We start from the raw sequence: 25,900 nt of genomic DNA on the forward strand, positions 1-25,900 counted from the left end.
CTTTCTTGAGCAACAGCCAATAGGACATCAGTACAGCTTGCACGATCCTCTCTCAGCTCGCTCAGAAGCTGGTTGTATTCTCAGTGCTATCGGTCTTTGTCAGTCACGTGCGTTTGTTGTGTGTGACGTCACACCTGCGCCATTTTTGAGGTATCGCTTCCCGAGACAACTTCAGAGACGCATAATAACGCAAGAGAGGTACATGCCTAAAAAAGGTCAAGCTGGAGAAGTACAAGAAAATCGAGAGTGCACGGGACCGCAATAAACTAAACAAAGATGCCAGGGATCGTCAATTTGATAAACTGTCTTACATTCTGGATATAGATCCGTTTGAATTAACTGCAAACCAACGGAGTGCTCTGCCGCCGACCCGTTGCTGACATGTCATGCTGTATATCACCAATGTCTTAATATACGTTGTTTTACTTTAAACACCATTAAACCACAGTAAGTATTTATAATTATGTATTGCAGTTTTTCATTTTATTTCATTAGTTAATTAGTTTCATTACTCTAATATTTACATTAACAAACTATAGGAAAGATGTTTGTATCCAAAGTATTTTACAAATATGAACAATAAATGTAATGAAAGCAACATAAAAAGACATGTAAAAACTATTATAATTTTATTTAATCAAATACATTGAGCGCACAGAGAACAACAACAACAACAAAAACAGTTTGCAGCAGATTGCCACCCAGAGCGACAGGCAGCAACAAAGTCACACAACACCTTGCATACGTGGTAATGATTTTTTTTTGTAATTTGATGCAAAGATGATATAATACAAAGTATACAAACGTTTAAAAGATTTAAGAGGCTGTCTTGTGAAAATGAACAGTCTTGTGAAAAGGGTCCCTTACCTGACGCCGCGCAGTTCTTGTTGAGTGTGCTGGTATTGCGACACCATCCGAGCGAGATCAAAACTGTGCGTACGGTACGAGTCAGTGAAACTCTCTAACATCTGCAAAATACAAACATCCACTGAACAATAAAATGGCCACACCAACAAATCATAAACGCGTCTAAATATCTTGCATAAATTAAACTCCATATAATGACAGAGTTACTTTGCTCTACTGAGATGATTTGATGCTAATAAACACTTATTATTATTATTATTATTATTATTATTATTATAATCAAATCTTGAAAACACTTGTTCTGCTTATAAGGATATTTCACCCAAAAATGAAAATGTATCCATATTTACTCACCTTCAAGTGGTTCAAAACTTTTATGAGTTTCTTTGTTCAGTTAAAGCAGGGGTGTCAAACTCAAATTCACAGAGGGCCAAAATTAAAAAAAAGAACATTGTCGAGGGCCAGACAAATTTTTATTATTAATTTATGTTTTTATTATCTTTAAGATACAGCAAACTACTGTATTAACCATCTTAATATATTACAATTTTTGCTTAAATACTGAAACCAGAACAGGTTTAAGAAAATAATAAAATAAAAACTGAAAAAAATATCAGGCTTATATCTTTAACTTTATTCATTTTAATTGAAACCTAAATCTTTTCATCACAGACCATCAAGGCCAACACCTAAAAAAATATCTCTTTCAACTTTGAACAGACCATGCCATCAGTAAATAAAATAATATTTATCCATTTTAGTTTTTTTCACTGTTCATTTACTCTGATGATGCACATGGGTCCAAGCCAGATACTTGGCACCGCTTTTTACATGCAAGTGCATCAATTTCTGGAGTCAGGCTCTGCGCAGTAGTCTGTCTCCCATCTATCTTGAAAGCTTCTGTTTTCTATTTTTCGTTTGGCCATTTTTCGGGAGGTTGGATTTGAGCGTGTGCTTCGTAGCAGCTTTGCTAATGAGCGTCAACACAAGAGGTGAGTGTTTTCGGACTCCGGAGTCTGGCGCCAACGCCGTGACAACATCTGGGCGTGGCCAATAGGAGAGAAGCTGATTTTTAGGTCGGACGGAGTTCCCGATGCGGAGCAGTAAGCCCGCTGCTAAGCTAAGCTAAGCGATAGAGCAGAGTTTTCTCCGTGGTGTCCCTTTAATAAAGTTTAATACGTAGTGTCGCGGACGGCAGTGCCCCTTCTATCGCTTAGCAGCAGCTAAGCTTAGCTTCCTGCTCCACATCGGGAACTCCCGGCACCGGCTGCTCTCATATGGGCCGCCCGTAGATGTCGTCACAACGTTTTGACGCTCGAATTAAAAATATTTTAAATTGGGAGTCAAACGCCACCCTTGCGCGACGCTCTGCGCCTCAGCACGGATTTGCGCTTTGTCACTAACGTCGCACATACACAATGAATGGCTGCGCTGACGCCACCCAGCGCTTGACGCGTTCAATGTGTAGGCACCTTTAGCGGTACGTGCGCTGTATAACGGGCCGGCGGGCCAGATGTAATACATATTTGAAATCATCTCACGGGCCAAATATAATTGTAGTGCGGGCCAAAATTGGCCCGCGGGCCTGAGTTTGACATGTCTGAGTTAAAGCGTCACAAAACACCAAACACGTTTTATGAGATGTTGACAGTCATATATGTGTCGCACGCTGCTAAAAACACTATTAGGACACATATATTTCACAAAAAAGTGAAAATTGGTTGTTTTACATTGTTTCAAGCAAATTCGTTCTTCCGGTTTGAAACAAATTTTTGAAGCTGCGTCACACCGATTAGATCCTTGCCAGAGATTTCTGCAAATAAACTGGGATTAAAATATTTGTACTCTATGATTTTTATAAGTTTAAAACGTTTAAAACATTTTTAAAACAGAGCATGTTTGTAATAAAGAGCAAAATCACTATGTAATTCTTAACCGCTATAATCAGCACGGCCGCATGGTGTCAGTAAACACTAATATGTGTAAGTGCACAAATAGCATTTGTGTGAGACTCATCATTTCAGAAAGGCTTTAATAAACTCCACCACAAATACATCAAATAAACTTGCTTGGCATTTTTGACTAATGAGCTTATTTCAGCTTAATTCGAGTCTGTCTCTGTCACTGACTGCTGTTTATCTGACATAACACATGATGAGAAGCAGACGCGCACGTGGGAACAGTGGGCGGGGAGAAGCAACTCATTTGCATTTAAAGCCACAGGCTACAAAAACAGCTACAATGTATTCAGACACCAAAATGGGCAGATTCTGGCGGCTATAACAAATAATCTGATGGGTGTTTTGAGCTGAAACTTTACAGACACATTCTGGAGACACTAAAGGCTTGTCTTACATCTGGTAAAAGGGGTAAAATAGATGCACTTAAATGGGCTAATTCTGATTAAGACTATTAACTGCTTTCCAAAAATCTATAGGCAGTCTACATAAGTGTGTGTGTGTGTGTGTGTGTGTGTGTGTGTGTGTGTGTGTGTGTGTGTGTGTGTGTTTTTTATTGACCTTAGAGCTGCGTTCATACTGTCTCCTTGTTTCTCTGGCCTCTGACTGAAGCTGAAATGTATCTTCCTCCTGTCGCACTATAAAAACATAAAGCAGTTTGCTTATTTAAAACATTCACAAACATACATAAATGTACCCAACATGCCCAGAGTCAGAGAGTCTATCAGTATTTTTAAGTGTTATGAACATGAAGCCAACTCCAACACAGTCAGTATGTTTACTTGTGTGACAGAGGTTTATTTGTGTGCGTTTATTTTGACACACAGTGTATTTGCTCTGGCCGAGAGCCCTGAGTGAAATAACAGAGCACTAAAAAGAGCTGCATGAAACATTATATTGCATATATCTAATATGCGCAGGTGGAAAAGTCAGGAAGTGTCTAGTATTTGACCTACAGAGTTTATTTTTGATGATGTCCACTTCTCTCCTGAGCTGCTCCAGCTCTTCTCTGCGCAGTTTAGAGCTGAAACTGAACACAGACAAACATTATCAGAAACATTCATTCAGTACGTTTACATGTGCATGAATAATATGATTATTTCCAATAAACAGAGTAAGAGTTTAATGGCAATATGACATTAACATATTAATTATTGAGTTTACATGAGGTAAAGCTCAATCGAAATATTCCCAAAATGCTCTTATCTAAATGTACTCGTTGCCTCTGCATGTATAATCTGTCAAAATACTTCTTTTACAGTAGTCTGTGTTCTCTGTGTTTTACTAACATACTTAATATCAATGCAAAATTCTAGTTTATTTTTGATACCCATTACAGGTCTTGGGCAGTACATTTGTGCTTATTTGAAAGACACAGGAAATTCAGTAACGTCGGGAATATATCATTAAAAATGTCTGTTTCCTTTTTGAGTATATTTTAATGTGTGTGATCTGTTACATATTATTTTTCAGCATCAATACTTCATTGTTCAGGATCACACAATTCTTCTGACAGTATTTTAAACATTAATTAGTACTACTAAAGGCTGATTTATACTTCTGCGTCAAGTGCACGTGTTTGGTCCGCTGCAGCCTTCACGCGGTTGCATAGCCCTCGCCGTGGCTGACACTGACCTTTCAAAAAAATTTAACAACACGTTGCAACGAAGCATAGTGCAAGCTCTGTGATTGGTAGCTGTGACGACTGTGGGCAGTGCTGAGAGTCGCAAGCATGATAGAGCGACTGTTTACAAGTGTCGAGTCCTGTGAAGGAGCTCCAGATGGAGACTTTTGTTGTGTGTTTTGATTAAAGTTACCTCAAGTTGCCATACCTGAACGGCTTCTTCATTTTATAAGAGTATGGAAATAAGTCTTTAGATGGAAAATATGAAGAGTTCAGATGCAAAATCCATCTGACCTCTTTTCTTGTAAATGAGCATTTTCTATCAGGCTCCTCTGATTAGGTTTAGAAATTTCAGTTTATATGTAATAAGGTTATCATCTAGTTAATAAAAATACCTTCTTTTTTTTTTTTTAAATGTCACTTTAGACAATTCTTTGGTTTTTAACAAGGTAAATTTTCTTTTGCGTCAAAGCCAGCTAAATCCACTTCTGCTTTTTTTTTGCAAAACCCTCTAAATCCACCTATTGGAACAAGACAGTACATTTAGTTGAAAAATTACTAAAGATGCGATTAGAAAATATTTTACCGAACATAAAACACATTACACAGACTACCTAAAATACATAAACTGTCAAGTAAGCGGCGGTTCATTCCACTGTGATAAACCAGGGAAAAAACAAGGAAAATGAAGAAATGAAATCTGTTAAGTGCATTAATCAATAACATTAAAACTGTCATTAATTAAATCTTAACAATCTGTTGTCATTTCGGATATTTGGGATTTAGCTTTAATGTAAGTAGAGCATTGTAAACATTGTAAACTAAGCTTGGTAGATACAAATAATGTAGTGTAAAAACATTGTGAAACATCAATATCTGTGCATTGTCCATTAATATAAAAAGCTTATCAGACGTAAAGGTATTATGAAGTAATATAAATAATGTTTAGTTTTATATATTATATTTATCTTTTTAAAAGTAGCTTAAATTAGCAAATAAAACACAAGGTAGGCCTACTGGGCAATAAGGGGATGTCTCAGACACTTTTAGAAGCTGTCATTCATTCATTCTCACCATACTCAAGGTCTTCATCTCTTGTTAATCCTCATAGCATCCATGTGAAATGCAGTTGCCGTTTAATGTATAGTAAGTCAGACTCATTCAAAGTAGCGTCGCTGCGCAAAAACAGGTTATGAATGCAGTTACACTTCCGACTGTACAGTGTGTTTTCTTTTTCGTATAATGCACAGAGTTTTGAGGTAAGGGATGTTTTCATTTGCCATCCACTGACAGTCGGACAGGCTCATCCAGTTCATCAAACTCCATCTTTTAAAATTGAAAGCGGAATAAAACAGTCTCCTCATAAAGCTGGTGTATCAGCACGCTGCTACGTTGAAAACATATGATTGGATTTGCGCCTTCTGATTGGTTCTCGGGAGATAGTGACTTTTGATGTCAAAAGCAAGTGGCGTTTAGCGGCTTTTGCCAACAAACTGTCAGTTCTGAATGCGCTGACACTGCGATTTAGATGACTTAAAGCAAGTCTATTTGTTGAACATGTACTACGTGTCTAAAGCATTCACTCAATGTCATTAGCTGATTTTTAGCAGAAGTGACGTTTAGCGGCTTTTGCATCTGAACTCTTTAAATGTTAAAGAAAACATTTTTTAGGAGACCTTGATATCATTAAACAAAGTTATACTAATAAATATATAAGAAATATTATAACATGTGATACAGTTATATATAAAAACTTAAAAAGGGACCAATGTTTTTTAATTATAAATGTGAAAAAAGCTTGGTGTTCTTATGAAATATATTGTATAAATAACAAAGTAAAATAGGTTATATTTAACATTTTACATTGTATATATCCAGTTAAAGAGGTTTTAGAGAGATTTAATTGGAATATTGATTAGTCCTGTGATTTTTGTTCCATAGAAGAATCTATAGTCCATCTGTTTTGTGATTGTATATACACAAGGATTTTTGGGTGGATATGGAAAACTTTCTTTAAAATTTAGATATTTGCGTTTTTTATGTCAATATTTGTACAAATTTACATTCCTTGTACAGCTTTTTATTAATCTGGGAAAGTTTCATAGACATAAAAAAATGGACTGGATTAAAGTCAAAATTTGTTCACTTTCTTAAAGAGACTAAGCACTACTGCACAAGTTTGGAGAACACTGTTAATAAAAAAGCAAGGAAAACTTATAATATTCTTCAGGAATATGCGATTTTTAATTATTGAATGTTTTGTATGTACTCTCTGGCATATGTACTTTTGTATATTACTGTATATTTCTGTATTTTTCTGTTAGTAATAAAAAAGTTTGGAAAAAAAAAAACGCTTTATATAAAAAAAACATTAAAGTAGCATTAAGGAAAAAACAAAACACCCGCGAACAAACTCGACATAGAGGAACATAAAAACCTCACTGTCAGCTAGCGTTTCAGAAGGGTTATTGCAGAGCAACACAAACAGCACGCAGAAGTATAAATGTACGGCTATGAACAAGGCATGTGCTGTGGGTCACGCCGTTCACTCGACGCAGAAGTATAAACCAGCCTTAATGCTCACAACAGTTTTCCAGCTGAAACTTTGTGTAAAAATTATACCAACTATTCCAGCATATGTTTTTCGCAGCGGATGCCTTTGCAGCCCCAACCTAGTACTAAGAAAAACCCATCCACACTCACATTCAGACATACACTAAGACCAAATTCAGCAAGAAGGTCGCTGGTTCGAGCCTCGGCTGGGTCAGTTGGCGTTTCTGTGTGGAGTTTGCATGTTCTCCCTGCGTTCACGTGGGTTTCCTCCGGGTGCTCCGGTTTCCCCCACAGTCCAAAGACATGCAGTACAGGTGAATTGGGTAGGCTAAATTGTCCGTAGTGTATGAGTGTGAACGAGTGTGCATGAATGTTTTCCAGAGATGGGTTGCAGCTGGAAGGGCATCCGCTGCGTAAAACAAATGCTGGATAAGTTGGCGGTTCATTTTGCTGTGGCGACCCCAGATTAATAAAGGGACTAAGCCGAAAAGAAAATGAATATATATATGAATATATATATAAATAAATATATATATATATATATATATAGTGGACAGTAAGCGTGATTTAGAGAATAAGGACAGACCTTTCTTCCTGATTTCCTAGAGTCGTGGCTCTGTTGATCAGTCCTCTCAGACTGATCAGCTCTCGATCCATCTCTCTCTTCCAGTGCTCGATCCGGCGGTCCATTCCAGGACTCAGTGATGTCCGATCTGCATCCCGCTCCTTCTGTTCCAGCTTATCCTGAAGTCTCTTCTGTTCCTCTGGATGACAGTTTCTGGAGTTAATATCACTTCAAAATAACTAGAGATTGTCCTCTGCATTTTCTATGGTATTTAAATATGAGTATTCACTGCATCATATCGAAGTAGATGGAAATCATCACCTTGTAATGTTTCTATTTGTCTTTGCTGTGCATTTCGCTCTCTTTCCAGTAATCGCAGATTTTGTGTTAAAGTCTCAATGGCCTGCAAAATGGCATTTCAGAATTTATCATTCACTGACAAGAACAATCTATTGCAGAATTATTAAATAAGACATTAATAGTCAAAACCAACTTATGAACGGATTTGTTTATAAACAACAGCACTAAATACAGATAAACAACAAAATAACATTTAGTATTCATCATTCATTGACAAGTACAATCTAGTGCAGTATTCAGTTCATTAAATTAGACGTTAACATTCAAAACAAACTTAGAAACACATTTGTTTACAAGCGACAGCACTAAATGCAGATAAACAGGGCCCGATGTAATTCCAACACATATTAAATGTCTTATGCTTTTAACACTTCCAGTTTTATTTAGTGCAAACACTGTAAAAATAAAAACAATTAGTTGATTTACATAAAAAACTGTTCCCTTAAAATTAAGGAACTATGTGAATAATTGTAAAAACCAATCTGTACTGAAATTAAAAAAAATGTCCATTTCCCGCTAACATTTGAGCACGTTCTTAAGCACTGGTGATTGGCCGCTGTGTTCACATGCTCAACAGAAATGACTGTGATTAGCTGTGATGGTCATCAAAAATAAAGTTAAGACAACTTAACAGTCACTTTTTTAAAAAAAGTCAATATATTGCTTTTAAGGAAAGGGGTTTGTCTCTCTAAAGTTACATCATTGACATAAAACATAAAAGCTCAATATCATTTTAAGAGAATGACTCGGATTATTGAGATTAATGACTCAGCCATAAGCTGCCCTGATTAGAAAAACAAAAAAAACAACAACATATCAGTCGAGTTCTAATTTTTCTTCAACCAAAAACAGGTAATTTATTAAATAGTGATATTTTAAACTGAAACTTCAACAGACACATTCTGGTGACATATACTAAAAATTCTAAATAAGCATAATAACTAACACACCTTTAAAATGTAATGATTTTTGCACTTCAGTCCTCTGTTCAAAAGTGTTTAAATCACTACAAAGTAATGTGTATGTATTTCTGTTTAACGGAGAGAAGATTTCTTTAACACATTTCTAAACATGTCGGCGCCAATAGCCTAGTGGTTAAGTGCGCCGACATACAGCACCAAGGTGCTCACAGCGACCCGAGTTCAATTCCTGGCCTGAGGTCCTTTGCCGATCATTCCCCTCTCTCTGCTCCCAATGCTTTCCTGTCTGTCCTTCACTGTTCTATAGCATTATAGGTGAAAACCCCTAAAAAATAATTATTAAAAAAACAAAAAAAACACATTTCTAATCATAATAGTTTTAATAACTCATTTCTAATAACTGATTTATTTTATCTTTGCCATGATGACAGTAAATAATATTTGACTAGATATATTTCAAGACACTTCTATACAGCTTAAAGTGACATTTAAAGGCTTAACTAGGTTAATAAGGTTAACTAGGCAGGTTAGGGTAATTAGGCAGGTTATTGTATAACGATGGTTTGTTCTGTAGACTATTGAAAAAAACAGCTTAAAGGGGCTAATAATTTTGACCTTAAAATGGTTTAAAAAATTTTAAAACTGCTTTTTATTCTATCCAAAATAAAAAATAAGTCTTTCTCCAGAAGACAAAATATTATCAGACATACAGTGAACATTTCCTTGCTCTGTTAAACACATAATTTTGGAAATATATAAAAAAGAAAGAAAATTCAAAGGGGGGCTTTTAATTCTGACTTTAATATATATATACACACACACACACACACACACATAAATAAATACGTGATGAGATAAGGTGCTAGTCTTACCTGACTCTGTTGCTGTAACTGCGTCTGGATGGCGGTCAGATCTGTCCACTGAACAGCAGGACTAAGAGAGGAAGAGGGCTTCAAATCAACACCAACTGTGAAGTCTCTGACTGGAAACACATCTGCAGACAGAAAGACACACAGTTCAGTCAAACCAGATTAAAGAAATTACAGGTTCAAATTTTACATTTTTTTTAAATTATGCAAAGAGATATAGACATCACATGAAATCAAATCAAATACAACTGGAAAAGACAAATATAAGAAAAAAACATGAAAGATACAGTCAAAAAATAAATCACAGGTTTATTAGGTACATCTTACTGGTACCGGGTTGGACCCCATTTTGCCTTCAGAACTGCTCTAAGTATTCGTTGCATAGATTCAACAAGGTAATGGAAATATTCCTCAGAGATTTTGCTCCATTGACATGATAGCTTCACGCAGTTGCTGCAGATTTGTCGGCTGCACATCCATTATGCAAATCTCTCCTTCTACCCGATCCCAAAGGTGCTCTATTGGATTGAGAACTGGTGACTGTGGAGGCCGTTTGAGAACAGTGAACTCATTGTCATGTTCAAGAAACCAGTCTGAGATGATTTGTGCTTTAAGACTTTCGGATGAGACGTTAAACCGAGGTCCTGACTCTCTGTTGTCATTAAAAATCCCATGGCACTTCTGGTAAAGAGTAGGGGTGAAACCCCAGCATCCTGGACAAATTCCCACAATCGGCCCTTAACCATCATGGCCTCCCAATCATCCCCATCCACCGAATTGGCTGTATCACTGTCTCTCCACTCCACCTATAGCTGGTGTGTGGTGAGCACACTGGTGCTGATGTCCTGTGGATGCCATTGCATCATCCAAGTGGATACTGCACACTGGTGGTGGTGTGGAGAGACCCCCCTTCTAATTGTGAAGCGCTTTGGGTGTAGGCCATACACGGTAAATTCGCTATATAGATACCCACATTACATTACATTACAAGACATGGTGCATAATCCTGCTGGAACTAGGCATCAGAAGATGGGTACACTGTGGTCATAAGGTGATGGACATGGTCAGCAACAACACTCAGGTGCGCTGTGGCATTGACACAATGCTCAAGACTTCAGACATGGATATGATTATTTGAACTTTAACATGATACTTGAACTTTACCTTTATTTACCTTTAAAGGTCCCATGAAATTAAAATAAAGCTTTTTAGATGTTAGTATTAGTATTGTTCATTTTTAATGTATCTACAAGCTAGTGTGCTCCCAAACTGTGACAAAACTTGCATTTAGGAGATATAAAACTGATATCAACACGTCAAGCTTGCAATTAAATGGATCAATGGTTTTATTCACGTCAACCCATACTACAGTTTCTCATCACATCATAACCAATCAAATGCTCTCTAGTATCTGACATGCCCCGCCCCTTCAAGATTCTTCTCATTTTCTTTTCATTTGTTGCGTTTGAGCTCAACCACTCTAAATAAAACAAAACACTATAGGTTGTTTGCAATCATGTGGTTCTGGTGATGTGCGAAATTCAGATGGAGGGCAGGAAGTAAAAAGCTGAATGGGAGATAATGGGTGAGAAAAGTCCTTATGCTATTTTTGCAATTTATACCATATTTCAAAGGAGATATAAATAGAATATAAGCACATATGTTGGGCATGATCCTCATATCATGAAGAGAGCCAAGTTTTCTATTGAACTAAAATATATTTGCCTGTCATCGAGGCAGTAGATACTGTATAAGCCATAACGTTACATGAAAGAATACTACAGTGTTTGGAAGCATACTATACATATTTACTTGAATTAAACTGTCGTATTTATTATATTGTTGCTGTGGTACAATACAAATGTAGTGATAAACAAATTATTCAATAAGCTTTAGTTTTCTACGCTATAATTATACACCATCACAATGGACCACAGTTTACACTAACGTTACAGTATTTATTACAGTTTATCTGTTTACTATACAACATGTTCTGTAACATTCATTAACAAAGAGTTGTACACATTATACACTTTTTTAATAATTATTTTTTTAGGGTTTTTTTAACCTTATGATAATATAGTGCAGATAATTGACAGGAAATAGTTGGGAGCAGCGAGAGGGGAAGGGTCGGCAAAGGACCTCGAGCCGGGAATCGAACTCGGGTCGCCGTGAGCACCATGGTGCTATATGTTGGCGCACTTAACCACTAGGCTATTGGCGCCGACCACATTATACACTTTACTATGTGGTTCAAAAACATGTTTATTATAATTTATTATAACATTAGCTTTTCCCTTATGCGAATATCTTCCAGACATCACGAAACAACAGATGAAAGCATACAAAAGCATGCATAGTCTACATTATTATTTACGTTATTTATTTTTGTAAAGGGGGAAAAGTGCTCCACAATAATAACCGTTCGGTTTTGTCGCAAGGGTTGCATTTCTTTTTTGTTCGGTCGATGAACTTACAATCAACAGACATTCACTGCTGCTGAGCATCTCGATAGTCACACGACCATTGTTTATTCCGCAGAGACACTAGTAAAGACTTGGATTATTGCAAAACAAGGCGGAGATTTCATTACAGTCATTAATAGGTAGGGTACATTATTTATATTCTCCTGGATTTTGTTTGTGGTGGTGTTTGTATCTGATGTTTAAATAACACATTAACATATTTATACGCATCTAGGCCTATATATATTCTTTATTGGTGCTGGCAAACAAATGATCATGTTCATAAAAAGTTTGTACACATGGATGTATTGAATAAATGTTTATGACATGCCATCTTCCATTTTTAAGCCAGTTTCTTGAACTTTCTCCCCTTTAAGAGCTTAAACTACTGGATATCCATAAAAGCTGTTCAGTATTTCTTATTATGGCTGATTTAAACAATTGTAAACAACATTAAATAGAAACATTTTAATGTTCTGATAGCGATTCCTATGAAGAAGAACCACTTCCTGTCCTCAATCTGAATTTTGCGCATCATCAATGACGACATGTGAAAACAACCTATTGGCTGTTTTTTTTTAAAGAAGGTCCACTACACTATGCATAGCTACACTATGTCCCACCCTCTATTCGTGTTTCAGTTGAGATTACATCAAACATCGAATAAAAATGCACACTTCAGACACTTCACTGAACCTTTAAAACAACTATACGGCATATTCTCCATGTCAGAGATTATGATGATTGGTCTAATCATTTAAAAAATCGTTTACCTTCTGTCCCTCTGGGAGATCGTCCACGGGTAGTAAGACGTTCCTTGTAAGACACAATATCAATAAATTAGAAACTGTATTTCATAGCTAAAAGTCATACAACCTCAGCTTCAGAATAAACATCAGTAAATGACATCTGGGTTAACTGCAGCTTTAAACAGATAGTTCACCCAAAAATGAAAATGTCCTCACCGTTTACTCGCACTCAAGTGTTTCTAAAAGTTTATTAATTTCTTTCTTCGATTAAACACAAAAATTAATATTTTGAAGAATGTCGACAAAGCAGCCATTGACATCAATAGTAGGAACAAATATACTATGGAAGTCAAGGACAAATGTTTTCCCCCCAACTATCTTCAAAATATCTTCTTTTGCGTTTAACAGAAAAAAAACTTAAACAGGTTTGGAACATTTGGTGGATGTCAGAATTTAGATTTTTGGGTGAACCATCCTTATTTAGTAGATTAACAGAGCGCTCTCTAGCGGTCAGCCTCTGCAGTTCTCAACAACAGACACCCATAGACATAAATAATAAGGAATAATGAATAAAATAACAAACTAGTGTTGAAATACAGTGTTTTACCCTCATTTTTGCGACACTTCCATCAGCCTCGGAAAGGATGGAGCTCAGTTGATGGTCCCAGTTCATTTTTATCGCTAAAACTAAACGATGTGAAAACCGAAATGAAGTCAAAAGTGGTTTTATATTCGCAAATTGGGACTTTCACATTCAATAATATAGTTAAGATGAATGTAAAAAGGCTAACTTAATGGGTTATTTATCATGGCGTATTCTCACCATTCTCAATGTAAGCTACGTTACATTTGTAACTAACTCGGCGCTCAGCTGAAAAAAAACTCACCTCTAACGAATGTAATGTTTTGACTGAAAATAGATAAAGCTGGCAGAAATAAAGAAAGGTGATGTTGCAGAAACAGGTAACATTAAACGTATCGCGTAACTTAGCGTCAGACTCTTTAGTAAACAAATAACTGTAACGGCTCTTCAAAACGCGCGAGACCCACCGAATCGAGCGGTTACTTTACATTTACTTCACCAACGCATATCCTGTTATTCATTTTTATTTAATGTGCGATTATCTGTCTAAACTCCTCTTTTCAGGACATCGATGACCATTTCGGTTTAAATCCAAGAGCCACTATTTTCGATTCACGTCACTTCCGCCTAACCACGTGGATAGTGGGAAATGTAGTTTTTGAGTAGCTGCACACTTTTAGTTATTTACTGTGTTGTAAACGTAAATAAACCACATGAACAGAGGCTAAAAATTGAAATTTAATCACTATTTCAAACATTTAGGAGTTTCTTTCTTCAGTTCAACACAAAATAATATATTTTTAAGAAAGCTGAAAACCTATAACCATTGACTTCTATAGTAGGAAAAACAAAAATGGTCAAAGTCAATGGTCACAGGTTTTCAGCTTTCTTCAAAATATTTCCTTTTGTATTTAACTGAAGGAAGTTTGAAAAAGTAAATAAGTAAATTATTATTAATTTTTGAGTGAAATATTCAGTTCAATTCAATTCACCCTTATTTGTATAGCGCTTTTAGAATGTAAATACTACTGAGAGTCCAAACACTGAAGAGCAAATCCATCGATGCGCAGCTCTACAGATCCCGGACCATGCAAGCCAGTGGTGACAGTGTTGGACTCCCAGGTTAAAACATGAGTCAGAGGCTTTAAATAAGTTTTGTAAATTTAATTAATTAGATGAATAAAGCATTACAGAGCTCCGGGTGTCAGAGAACAGCATTACAGGCAGCCCCCCCCCCCCCCCCCCCCCCCCCCCCAATTAATCTTCATCTCTCTTCAGCCATCCAGATCAGTTCAATCTTCAGTTGTTAGGCAGAACAACAAATCTGCACAGAAAAAGTTACGCATACACATAACAGAGCCTGCAAGAGAGTGAGCCTTCGCCCCTCCCGTCCATTATTGTTCCTGTAAATGAGCACACTCTGGAAGAAAAGATGTAACATTCCGTTGATAACAAGTACCGAGGAGTTAACGTCTCGGTTATCAGTCACACAAAGGCACAGCTGTTATGGAGCAAAATTATATGAGGTTAAGCACATAAGGTTATATGAGGATAAACACATCAGCATAAGCTCATGTAATTAGTTAAAAATAGAATTAGACTATTAATGCAAAGATTAGTCCATTAATGAATAAGATCAAGTTAAAATCATTAAACATTCCTTCAACATCGGTGAGGAAAAGACTTCAAGGCAGTTTTTGTGACATGAGAAATATGATTTTCAAAAGTTAAGCAAAATGAATGAGCAGACAATGAATTAATCAGGTGGTATCTGCATAAAATTGCAATAGTTTATTTTTTGCAGTGTGCATTTTTTTATAAATGTTTTTTATTATTTGAAATCTTTTATTTTTTAAATTCCACTGTACTGCATAATAGGACAATAGTTTATTTTTTGCAATCCAAAATATTTTATTATCATTGACATACGTTTTTTTTTAATTAAACGTGTTTTTATTTGAAATCTTTTATTTTTTTAATTCCTGCATTCTTATTTTTTCTTTAAAACGAAATATTTTTGATTGAATAATAAAGAAACAAATCTAACTCCATACAAAACCGCCACCCACCAATCGTGGCTTAGCAACCGTAGCTACGCGCAGGGGCTCTGTCAAGCTTTCGAGCGAGGGAAACTGGCCAAGGCGTTGTGCATATGGATTGTGCAAATCTGACACCCGGTATCCTTGAAGTTTGGAAGGGATGGTGGAATTTTTCACTGTTCTGTTTAAGCCTTCGCCATAGTAACTTAATCATACTAATCGCGAATAGGTCATAATGAGTTATTGATCCGGAAAATACGAATCTGCGAATCTGTTGCTAACTTTTCTGAACTTCATATTTCCATCTATTTCATGCCACAAATATCTGAAATTAAAATCAACAGAACAAACAGAGATGATCACAAACTGAGCACTTGCGATTAATATACTTTCAGTGGCGCCCCCAGAAAATTTTCTTAGGGGTGGCCAGAAGAGGCCACTCCAAATGGGGTGGCACACAAAAAATAATGTATTCAGTGTTATATTCTGTATGAATTCAGTGTTATATATATACAGTGTTATATTTTTGTTTCTGGTAAATGAAATGTGGTTTTAATTCATTTAATTAATTGCTCTTGAAATATTGCAATTTATTCCTTGAAATAATTCAGCAAGTGCATGCGCAAACCAAATAAAAATCAATATTTAGTTTAAAAAACACTTTTCATATATATAAATAACTTTTCAGCTATTTTCACATACTTTTATTGTACAGCATACAGTATGCCACATCTAAAATTTATGAAGATTAATGAGTTATTAATGAGTTAATATTATGAGATTAATAAAACAGATGAACAAACTGAACAAAAGGCATTACTATATACACACACACTCACTATACAGACCCTATTAATATCATTTATCCATAGTCCTTTTTGAGTAACAATATTACTAATACAGCTGCTTCAATTGATGTACCTTAAGGTAAATATTAAATTGTTATTGCTGTCTATTGAAGGTGTGTGTGTGCTGTCAATGAGTAAGTAAACAATTTATTTATATTTATTCTATATATTTATTTATTTATTATATTTATGCTAAATAAATACAATTATTATTCTAAATAAATAACAGAAATCAAACCTAAATGTTACTAAAAAACAATGTAACAACTGGAGTGACATGCTAAGATCACTTAAGAAAACTTTTGCATAAAAATATTAATTATGACAATTCTATAGAATACAAAAAAATATATTTTATAGAATTATCTGTTGTCTTAGACCTGACTCATGGCCGACAATTAATGTTATGAAGTCTTACCTCCCTGACTCTTTATCCCACCTTTCTTTATAGCCATGCTGAGTGAAAGTAACATCATCGTCATATTATATAAACTTTAGTTTTGTCGACTTGCAAAACTCCCTAAATGCCGACACCTCTGCACAAAAGGCTGTTACTCCGGTTTCACGGAGCATTAGCGGGCCGTATTTTATCGGCGTGCATGCAAACAACCGGGATTCACACAGAAGTGCGTGAGGCGCACGGGAATGGTTTTCTGCGCGCATGCGTCAGTTTGCTTTCATCAGCGTTGATCCAGCGCTGATGGGGAGAGGTAGTGAATCAGCTACACAAACATTGTACATCAGTTTTATTTATTTATTTTTTTATTTAAATATTGGAAATTTACTTAAGTACATTTAAATTAATAATATCAACAGCAAAATCATATTGGGGTGGCCACAGGGGTGGCCAAAGTTTACCCAGGGGTAGCAGTGGCCACCCCTTGGGGGCGCCCCTGTATACTTTACCAGCACCTGTTTTTTATTAATTTATAAAGAGCACACAAATATACTGACAGAAATAGGTATCTTACTGTACATTGTTATGGGTCAATGATGCAAATGTTCGGCACAAATCCACCAATTTCCCCTTTCTGGCTGTTCTTATAATGAATGAACTATGTAGCAGCACTGTCCATGCGTGTTTCCTCGTCGGTTAGTAACGCTATATTTAATTACACAACATTAGTCTATCAGGCTTTTTGGCTAAAATAGAGAAATCACGGTTTAATTAGTTAGTATTAGATTATTTTTAAATTTCACCTCTCTTGCTGTGCATGAACTAAGCTGTTGAATGGTCAGCGTATGAGGCGGCTAGGCTAACCTAGCTTCAATTTTGATTGAATTATTCTATAATCGGTTGCTTATTGTATCGTGAATATACTCCTGTATACTGCAGTCCTTTCTTGTCTGGCGTTTTCGGATATCTCACCTGTTCGCCAAAAATTACTAATTATATCCCTGGCAATGTCTGACACCGGCGCATACACATTGTAAAAGCCGTGCCAGGCACGAAAGCTTGACAGGCGTAGCAACAGTAACTAAGAAGGGCGGGGCTTAGCGAAGGGTCAACTGTGAAAAAGCCTTTACCCGTTATTTTTCCAAACTGAGATTTGATTGGTTAACGGGTGATGTCGTGATCTCTGATTGGTCAAACTTAAAATAACCGCCAACTGACTCCCCGAGCGTTTCTGTGACGTCTCTCGCGTATTCATTGACACTGTTTGTTCTTTTGATTAACCACAGTTTACTCTCGTCAAACTAAGATTCATTAAAATAAATTTGTATTTTGGTCTCGTAAAACGTCAAAAATGTCGAGTTTAGACGTAATCTGTGAGAAGATTCATCAGTCTCACGGCCCGCGCTGGGAACTGGCCGGTATTTGCGTCGCGTGTGTGGTGGAGATGATGGACAGGGCAGATGTGTCGGTAAGTTCATCGTTACTTGCATTAAATGTCAAATAATACGTTTGTTGACCGCTTTGTGGCAGGTCACTGGTCAAAAATAATGCTCGTTTCCGCAGGCGGTGCGGAAGCGCGCGGCGCTCGTGTCCGCAATGCGCGTGGACGCGGTTCGGGAGCTGCTTTATGGCGAGGAGGACCGGAGAATACGCTTCATCTCATCATTACTGAGTAAAACACACACATTTCATGATTGTTTTTTAATTGCAACTTTAACATGTCATTTTAAACTCTGTACATTGTATTTGTTCGTTTCTTAGTGTATATCGATGTAAAAATAAATCGTTTCTAATAATAATGAGTGACATACAGTCAAATAGTAATAATAAAGAGGACGCAAATAATAATTTAAGCATTTTAAATCCTCCCTTTTTATTAATAAAACAAAATTGTGTTTACAAATAAGTTGTTTTATTTTTTTTTTCTGTCTGCATTTATTAATACAAAACTCTCAATAAGAATTCATGCTTAAGCTTGCTTGACCATATTCATAGTTTAAGTGTCAACTTAAAACACCTCTAAAAACACCGGGTTGTCAACACTTATCCAGCCTGACTTACAAATGAGGAAGTCACGTTAATATTTTCTCAGAAAACTAATAATTAATCATGTCAGGTAAATATTTACAGAAAAAGCAGGATTTATCAGTGATATTTTTAATTTTGTTGTATGAAATGCTCACAGAATTATTCATAAAATATTTTTTTCTGTATTTATTTGTTTACAAACTGAGGAGGAGACTATAAAACAGGGGCGACGCAGTGGCGCAGTAGGTAGTGCTGTCGCCTCACAGCAAGAAGGTCGCTGGTTCGAGCTGGGTCAGTTGGTATTTCTGTGTGGTGTCCCCTGCGTTTGCGTGGGTTTCCTCCGGGTGGTCCGGTTCAAAGACATGCGGTACACGTGAATTGGGAAAGCTAAATTGTTTGTAGTGTGAGTGTGTATGGATGTTTCCAAGAGATGGGTTGCAGCTGGAAGGGCATCCGCTGCATAAAACATGTGCTGGATGAGTTGGCGGTTCATTCCGCTGTGGCGACCCCGGATTAATAAAAGGACTAAGCCGAAAATAAAATAAAAAAATGAATGAATGAACTATAAAAGAGGCTTTTTATAAAATAAAATGGCATAGCAATTAGCATTGGCAAAAAGCAAATAGCTTTTTACAGATAGGGAAAATGCCACGAATATTTATAAACAGTGTGAAAACACATAGAGATGTTCAGGAAATTGTCTGTCTGTCTTTTCTAACTGGTGTTTGTGTGTTTGAGGATTGTTGTTCAGTGCTGTGGATTCGTCTCTGCTGGACCAGACTGTTCAAGGTGATCAATCTCATCTCTTTAAATTAATATATTAATTATTCAGACTTCAGCTGTAGTCCCTGATATCATTTTACCAGTGGCTGCAGGACACTATAATTGTATAATTTATATACCAAATAATTCTTCAAACATTGTACTACAGTAAAACTGATCAAATTTGTGCAGCCGACAAATCTGCAGCAACTGTGTGATGCTATCATGTCAATATGGAGCAAAATCTCTCAGGGATATTTCCAGTATCTTGTTGAATCTCTGCCATGAAGGATTAATGCAGTTCTGAAGCAGGATGTCATAACTGATTCATTACAGATGAATCCTAACACTGACTTTATTTATTTAATGTGTGTATTGACTGAATCAGCGTAACACTGATGAATAGCTCTGAGTCTGAAAATCAGGCTTCACAATCATCTGATCTGAAATGATGCCTCTTAACAGATTCAGGAGATGTCTAGAGCAAAAGGAGGAGACTTATAGAAGTCTATAGACTATAAAGACTGTGTGTGTTTGTGTGTCAGTTCTGCTGCAGATAACGCTGGATGTGCCGAATCAACAGTTCCTGCTGTTCATCCTGGACCAGATTCACTCACAGGTGTGCCACACACACACTCACACATTTACACACACATATAAGCAAGCATACACATACTTAGCACACACACAAGCACACACACACACACATTTACACACACATAAGCAAACATACACATACTTCGCGCACACACACACATACACAAACAGAAAGGCACACTCACTCATACACTCAAACAAACTCTCACACATACACACACACACGCAAAGACGCACACATTCACTCACTCACAATCACAGACACACACATACAAACACACACACAGACACACTGCATAGACACAGCACACAAATAAGCAAACATACACATACTTACCGCACACACACACACACACACACACAAACAGAAAGTCACACTCACTCATACACACAAACAAACTCTCACACATACACACACACACACACACGCACTCACATATAACACACACCGCAAAGACGCACACATTCACTCACTCACAAATCACAGACACACATACATACAAACACACACACAGACACACTGCATAGACACAGCACACACATAAGCAAACATACACATACTTACCACACACACACACACACACACACACACACACACACACAAACAGAAAGACACACTGACTCATACACACAAACTAACTTTCACATATACATACACACCATGCAGACAGACACACACACATTCACTCAGTCACAAACAAATACACATCGCACAGACGCACATACAAACACACATACACACTGCATAGACACATCACACACACATACACTCTCACACACAAACAGAAAGACAAACTCACCATGCTCACAGAATCACACAAACACACACACACACATCGTACAGAAGCTTATACACACATCATAGACACAGCACACATACACTCTCACAAACACTCTCACACACAAACAGAGAGACAAACTCACACAGACAAGTGCACACGCATAAGAAAACACACCACACAGACACACATACACACAGCATAGACACAACACACATATACACTCTCACACACACACAAACAGAAAGACAAACTCACCTATTCACAGATGCTCTTACAGACAGCACACACACAGTCTCATACACAAACTGAAAGACTAACTCACTTACATACACACACATACATTTACAAACAAACTCTCACTTACAGACAAACACACACACACAACAGAAAGATGCTCACTCATACACACCAACAAATTCTCTCACAAACACACACTCCGCATAGACACACATACACACTGCATAGACACAGCACACGTACAGACACTCTCAGAAACACACTCAGACACACAAATAGACAAACTCACTCACATACACACATACCACACACACACTTTAGCACAAATACAACACACAGACGCCCAAACAACCACACATACATCTACAGGGCTCTGAATACTGGTCAGTCTGTGTTTGCATGTCTGACAGTGTGTGTGTGTGTGTGTGTGTTTCAGTGGACTGAGGGTCTGAAAGTGTCTCTGTCCTCTCTGATGTTTCTGGGTAAACTGCTGGACGTTCATCCTGCCCTGAGCCAAACACTGACCTCCAGCCACTGTGAGACTGACCTCACACACACACACACACACACACACACACACACACACACACACACACACACACACACTTTTGACCATCACACAATCACTTTTTGCGCTGAGGCTTATTTATGTTGTTGCATGTGTGTGTTTTTTTGTGTTTTAATATATGTATGTGTATGTAGTGTGCATGTTGGAGTGTGTGTGCTCAGGTCTGCTGGTGTGGGATGAGGATGTGAAGGCCGCTGTGTGTTACGTGTTGTTCAGAATCTGGAGCTCCAGCGATGCGGTTCAGACTGTTCCACACACACTCCGACAGCGCATGTGTGTGTTACTGCTGCACACACTCTCACACACACAAACCTCAGCGCTGACTGTCAACTGCTTGGGTGAGACATACGCACACACATACACACACAGTCACTGACTCTCGCACATCAGTCAATCAAACACACACACACACACACACACTTCAGTCAGTCAGTAACACACACCCCTCTCCCCCGACGGCCTGCACTCACACTTCATTTTGCCTTCCGAGCCGGAGCACGCTTATGTCATCGATGATGCGACTGTTCAGTTTACAGTTTTTTTTACAGGCGCTGCGACACATTTCTCAATACTTTGGTCACTTTTGCAAAACTCTTCACACAATTCTCCTAAGCGACTGTCAGCTTGGCAAAGCAGTTCACTTCACATTCAGAATGCACTACAACTACCAAAACACTTGATTCAGCTCTCAAATAAACTCATTCTTCAAGAACACCAGCAAAGGCTGACAGCCCACAAACACACGGTCACACACAAAACAACTTAAAAACACTAACAACATGTGGACAGTGTAAAACAAGGACACATCTCTGTTTATAACCACTATATATATTGTTTATAACTGCAATATATGTTACTGGAATGAATCAGACATGATGCAGAATTCCTCAATATTTTATGTTGTTTATTTATTTATTTATTTATTAAGTAAATTTAAAATACAAGAATTAGTCTACACACCATCCACTGATACAGATACAACAGTAATGCTAATCTGGCTGGTTAAACTGCATTTTTAGATGTGAAATATGTCTCAGTCAAATATTGCTGTTGATTTTTGCTCTCTTATTCAGTTTTGCATGATGTTATTTGTTTTGAACAGAAGTTTAACAGCCTTGAAAACAGTGTGTAAGCACGTGCAAAATGTCCTGTACGTACACAGATTTTTGGCAGTCTGAGTGAGAAAAGAATTGATGAAATTTGAGAGATGTAGTCAGGGAATGCTTTTTGTGCCAAAACAATGAGAATTGATCCTCAGTTTAGCCCACATAGACTTCTGTTGTGCTCACTGTGTCAAGAGTTTTGCAAAAGTGATATAAGTATTGAGAAATGTGTCCTAGCGTCTGTAAAAAAGTGTAACAGGAAGGGAAGCGCTCTCGCTCAGCATGGTGGACATTGCTTTAGTTATATCATTTTAGTCGTTTGGGATGCAGTGATACACAGTCAAATATCTTGAGGAACAGATCCACAACTTTTGACGCTCGTAAATGATCATAAAAGTCCTCGTGCTGCAGGTATTAGGAGGTGCAGCTGACTTGCAGCAGGGGTGGAGGGGATGTTGGGGGGTTCATCTTTAATAAACTTTGACAGTTTGTCAAACAGTAAGAATGATAAATAAATATGAAACAGACTCTTAAAAGTGAGGTTGCGTCTTTAGTTTCGGGCTCAGGCACGCTTTTCAGTCACACTACAAGTGTACCACACCAAAGCCCAACTGAACCATGCTCTGGCACACCTCTTCCAACTACGCCAATGCCGGCCAACTGAACCACGCCTGGGCCCGATTTGGAGCACTCGCATTTGTCAAATGAACCAGGAAACACGCCTTGGCACGGTTCAGATAGCCTAGTGTGAGTGCACCCTTAGGCTACGTTCACACTGCAGGCAAATGTGGCCCGAATCTGATGGTTTTGCCCACCTGTGACTAAGATCTGTTTTTGTCTTGACAGTGTGAACAGCCCAAACCACATGGAATCTGATCTTTTTCATTCAGATTTGTGCCACTTTCATATGTGGTATTAAATCAAACACAGATTGAACGGTTATGTAGGATTTCATGTGATTTTTACATAATCTTTGAGCCACATGCGTTACCATTCTGTGCTGCAAACATCCTCTACTCCTCAGCTGCAGTAGAATGGCACTCATGGAAATTATTTTAGCACAGAGAGTTGGTTGTTCATTTTGAAAAAAGATTTAAAGGCAAAACTTGCTTGTTAACCAATCTGGTTAACGATTGGTACACGGGTTGATTGCGAAGCTGAAGAGCATCGGGGGATGTTGCTAGTTGGGGATCTGTGTGCAAAGGAGGGGCACTTTCATTTTAAGGATGAACTTTCTCTCCGACAGGGTTTCCGCAGAGTCTTAAAAAGTCTACAATTTAAAATCGAATTTTTAGACCTTAAAAAGTCTTAAATATTTTTGCACAGGTCTTATTTTTCCTCATTTAAATCCTTTTTTGTTGTTGTTGCTTGATTTTCGTGGTGTTGTAGTTCTTTATTTCACTAGTCCAATTGTAATTTGCGTTATTCCAACTACAAATGAGACCAACATACAATAGCCAATCAGCTTTCTGTTATTGAACCCAGTGTGCGCGGCGAATGTGACATCATTGGGTTTGCTTTGGGTGCACGCGACATGATTTAGACTGATGGAGTGAACAGTTGAATATGAATCACTTTGAAGAGATTTTGTCTGAAACATCTTAATGATCCGTCTATCCGTGATCATAGAGATGACCAGATGACCAATAATTCTTCGCTAGAAATTGCAACAGCAGTGGGAAAGGAGGAAAGTTTTTGTAAAAGTTTGGAAAAAACTGAGGGATAAGTTTGTTAAAACAAAAAAGAGGCCATGCGAAACTAAAGACCCAGGTGGTTTTACTATTAAAGAATATGTTTTTCCACTATTCATAGGTTTTACACTGATGTAAATATTACAATTTTGAATTTAAAACAATTTAATAGTTACAAACTATAATTAAGGAACAAATTATTTCTTTGAAAACTGGAAAAGAATATTTGAACCTATCAGTTTACAATATACTGATGCCCAATTTCTAGCCTTTATGGGTGATAATGGTCAGGAATGTTGGACCATTATTGCCCTTTTAGCTTATAAGTAGAGCACAGAAACTAGCCAGACAGTAATGTGTGAATTGTGGAGCGGGCTAAATCTAAAAAAAAAAATCAGTATTTTAAGTAAGTGTAATTTATTTATTTATTTTTTGCTTTTATTTTTTCCATAATAAAAACTATAATTGTAGAGCAACTCATGTTCTGTTGTCATTAATATTTAACTTTAATAGGTAGAGCTGTCCGACATATGAACAAAAGCAAGTGGTGAATCAAGGTTTGATTTAAAACATGTTGAATGGTTATAAAATCTTTATAATCATTAAAATAATTTATAAAACATAATTAGTTTAAAAATCTTCAATGATATTAATGAGATGACGTAGTTCCGGAAACTTACCACTTCTCTGTTTATCTGTCGGACTTTACGGTGGGTTGCGTTTGACCGCCCCCTGTCGTTTTAAAGAGCCTCGTCAGTTTCATGAGGTACACACGCAGTCAGTGGAGGTTTAATGGTGCATCTAACCTGTCTTATTACTGTATTTAGAATACATTTATTTTACCACTAATTTTGTGATATGTGTCTCTTTATTGTGTATGCATGTTTTTGATATTGTGATATAGGTCTTAAAATTAATACTTAATGGTCTTAAAGTCTTAAATTTGACATTATTATATCTGCAGAAACCCTGCTCCAAGAGATAAAAGGGCTGGTGCTCAAACACTCAAACCCCCCTTCTGCAAGTGCCTGTTGTTTATAATGAAGTAAAATGAAATAACTCTGCAAACAGAGCCTAAGCCAACTCCACTTTCACAGTTCAGTATGCGGCGACTCATTAACCCTTGATGTGCTCACTACACCGGTGGTCAAAAAGACCGCACTGCGCTTGTCATAAATCACGAATGATCAGTGTTTTCAATCACAAGTGTCTTATTTTAGGTTTCAAATGCAGAAATATACATTAATAGTAGCAGAACAATCCTTTCATGAAATACACACGCTGGTCTGTGAAAAGGGCAGTAATCATATTAAGCGTAATCTGACAACGTGCTTT

The 25,900-nt window shown here is 37.2% G+C and overlaps 2 protein-coding genes across 3 annotated transcripts in view; one reads left to right on the top strand and one right to left on the bottom strand.

Moving 5' to 3' along the window:
- LOC130247469 (BICD family-like cargo adapter 2) overlaps positions 1-14,124 on the bottom strand; it is a 24,413-nt gene extending 10,289 nt beyond the window's left edge. For both annotated transcript variants that reach the window (XM_056480702.1, XM_056480701.1), the window contains exons 1-9: positions 13,818-14,124; positions 13,538-13,617; positions 12,955-12,997; positions 9,720-9,841; positions 7,889-7,970; positions 7,589-7,766; positions 3,782-3,855; positions 3,387-3,463; positions 868-968 (exon numbers count right to left, since the gene is read on the bottom strand). In XM_056480702.1, coding sequence (XP_056336677.1) covers positions 868-968; positions 3,387-3,463; positions 3,782-3,855; positions 7,589-7,766; positions 7,889-7,970; positions 9,720-9,841; positions 12,955-12,997; positions 13,538-13,603 — 743 coding nt within the window. In that variant the 5' untranslated portion in view covers positions 13,604-13,617; positions 13,818-14,124. The remainder of the gene's footprint in view (positions 1-867; positions 969-3,386; positions 3,464-3,781; positions 3,856-7,588; positions 7,767-7,888; positions 7,971-9,719; positions 9,842-12,954; positions 12,998-13,537; positions 13,618-13,817) is intronic.
- Positions 14,125-18,148: 4,024 nt separating this feature from the next.
- Positions 18,149-25,900, top strand: part of LOC130247416 (meiosis inhibitor protein 1) — a 29,425-nt gene continuing 21,673 nt past the window's right edge. Inside the window, exons 1-6 of the mRNA XM_056480639.1 lie at positions 18,149-18,265; positions 18,361-18,469; positions 19,564-19,614; positions 20,133-20,206; positions 21,640-21,739; positions 21,906-22,109. Coding sequence (XP_056336614.1) covers positions 18,149-18,265; positions 18,361-18,469; positions 19,564-19,614; positions 20,133-20,206; positions 21,640-21,739; positions 21,906-22,109 — 655 coding nt within the window. The remainder of the gene's footprint in view (positions 18,266-18,360; positions 18,470-19,563; positions 19,615-20,132; positions 20,207-21,639; positions 21,740-21,905; positions 22,110-25,900) is intronic.

Source organism: Danio aesculapii, chromosome 20 (assembly GCF_903798145.1).
Source record: "Danio aesculapii chromosome 20, fDanAes4.1, whole genome shotgun sequence".
Taxonomy (NCBI): domain Eukaryota; kingdom Metazoa; phylum Chordata; class Actinopteri; order Cypriniformes; family Danionidae; genus Danio; species Danio aesculapii.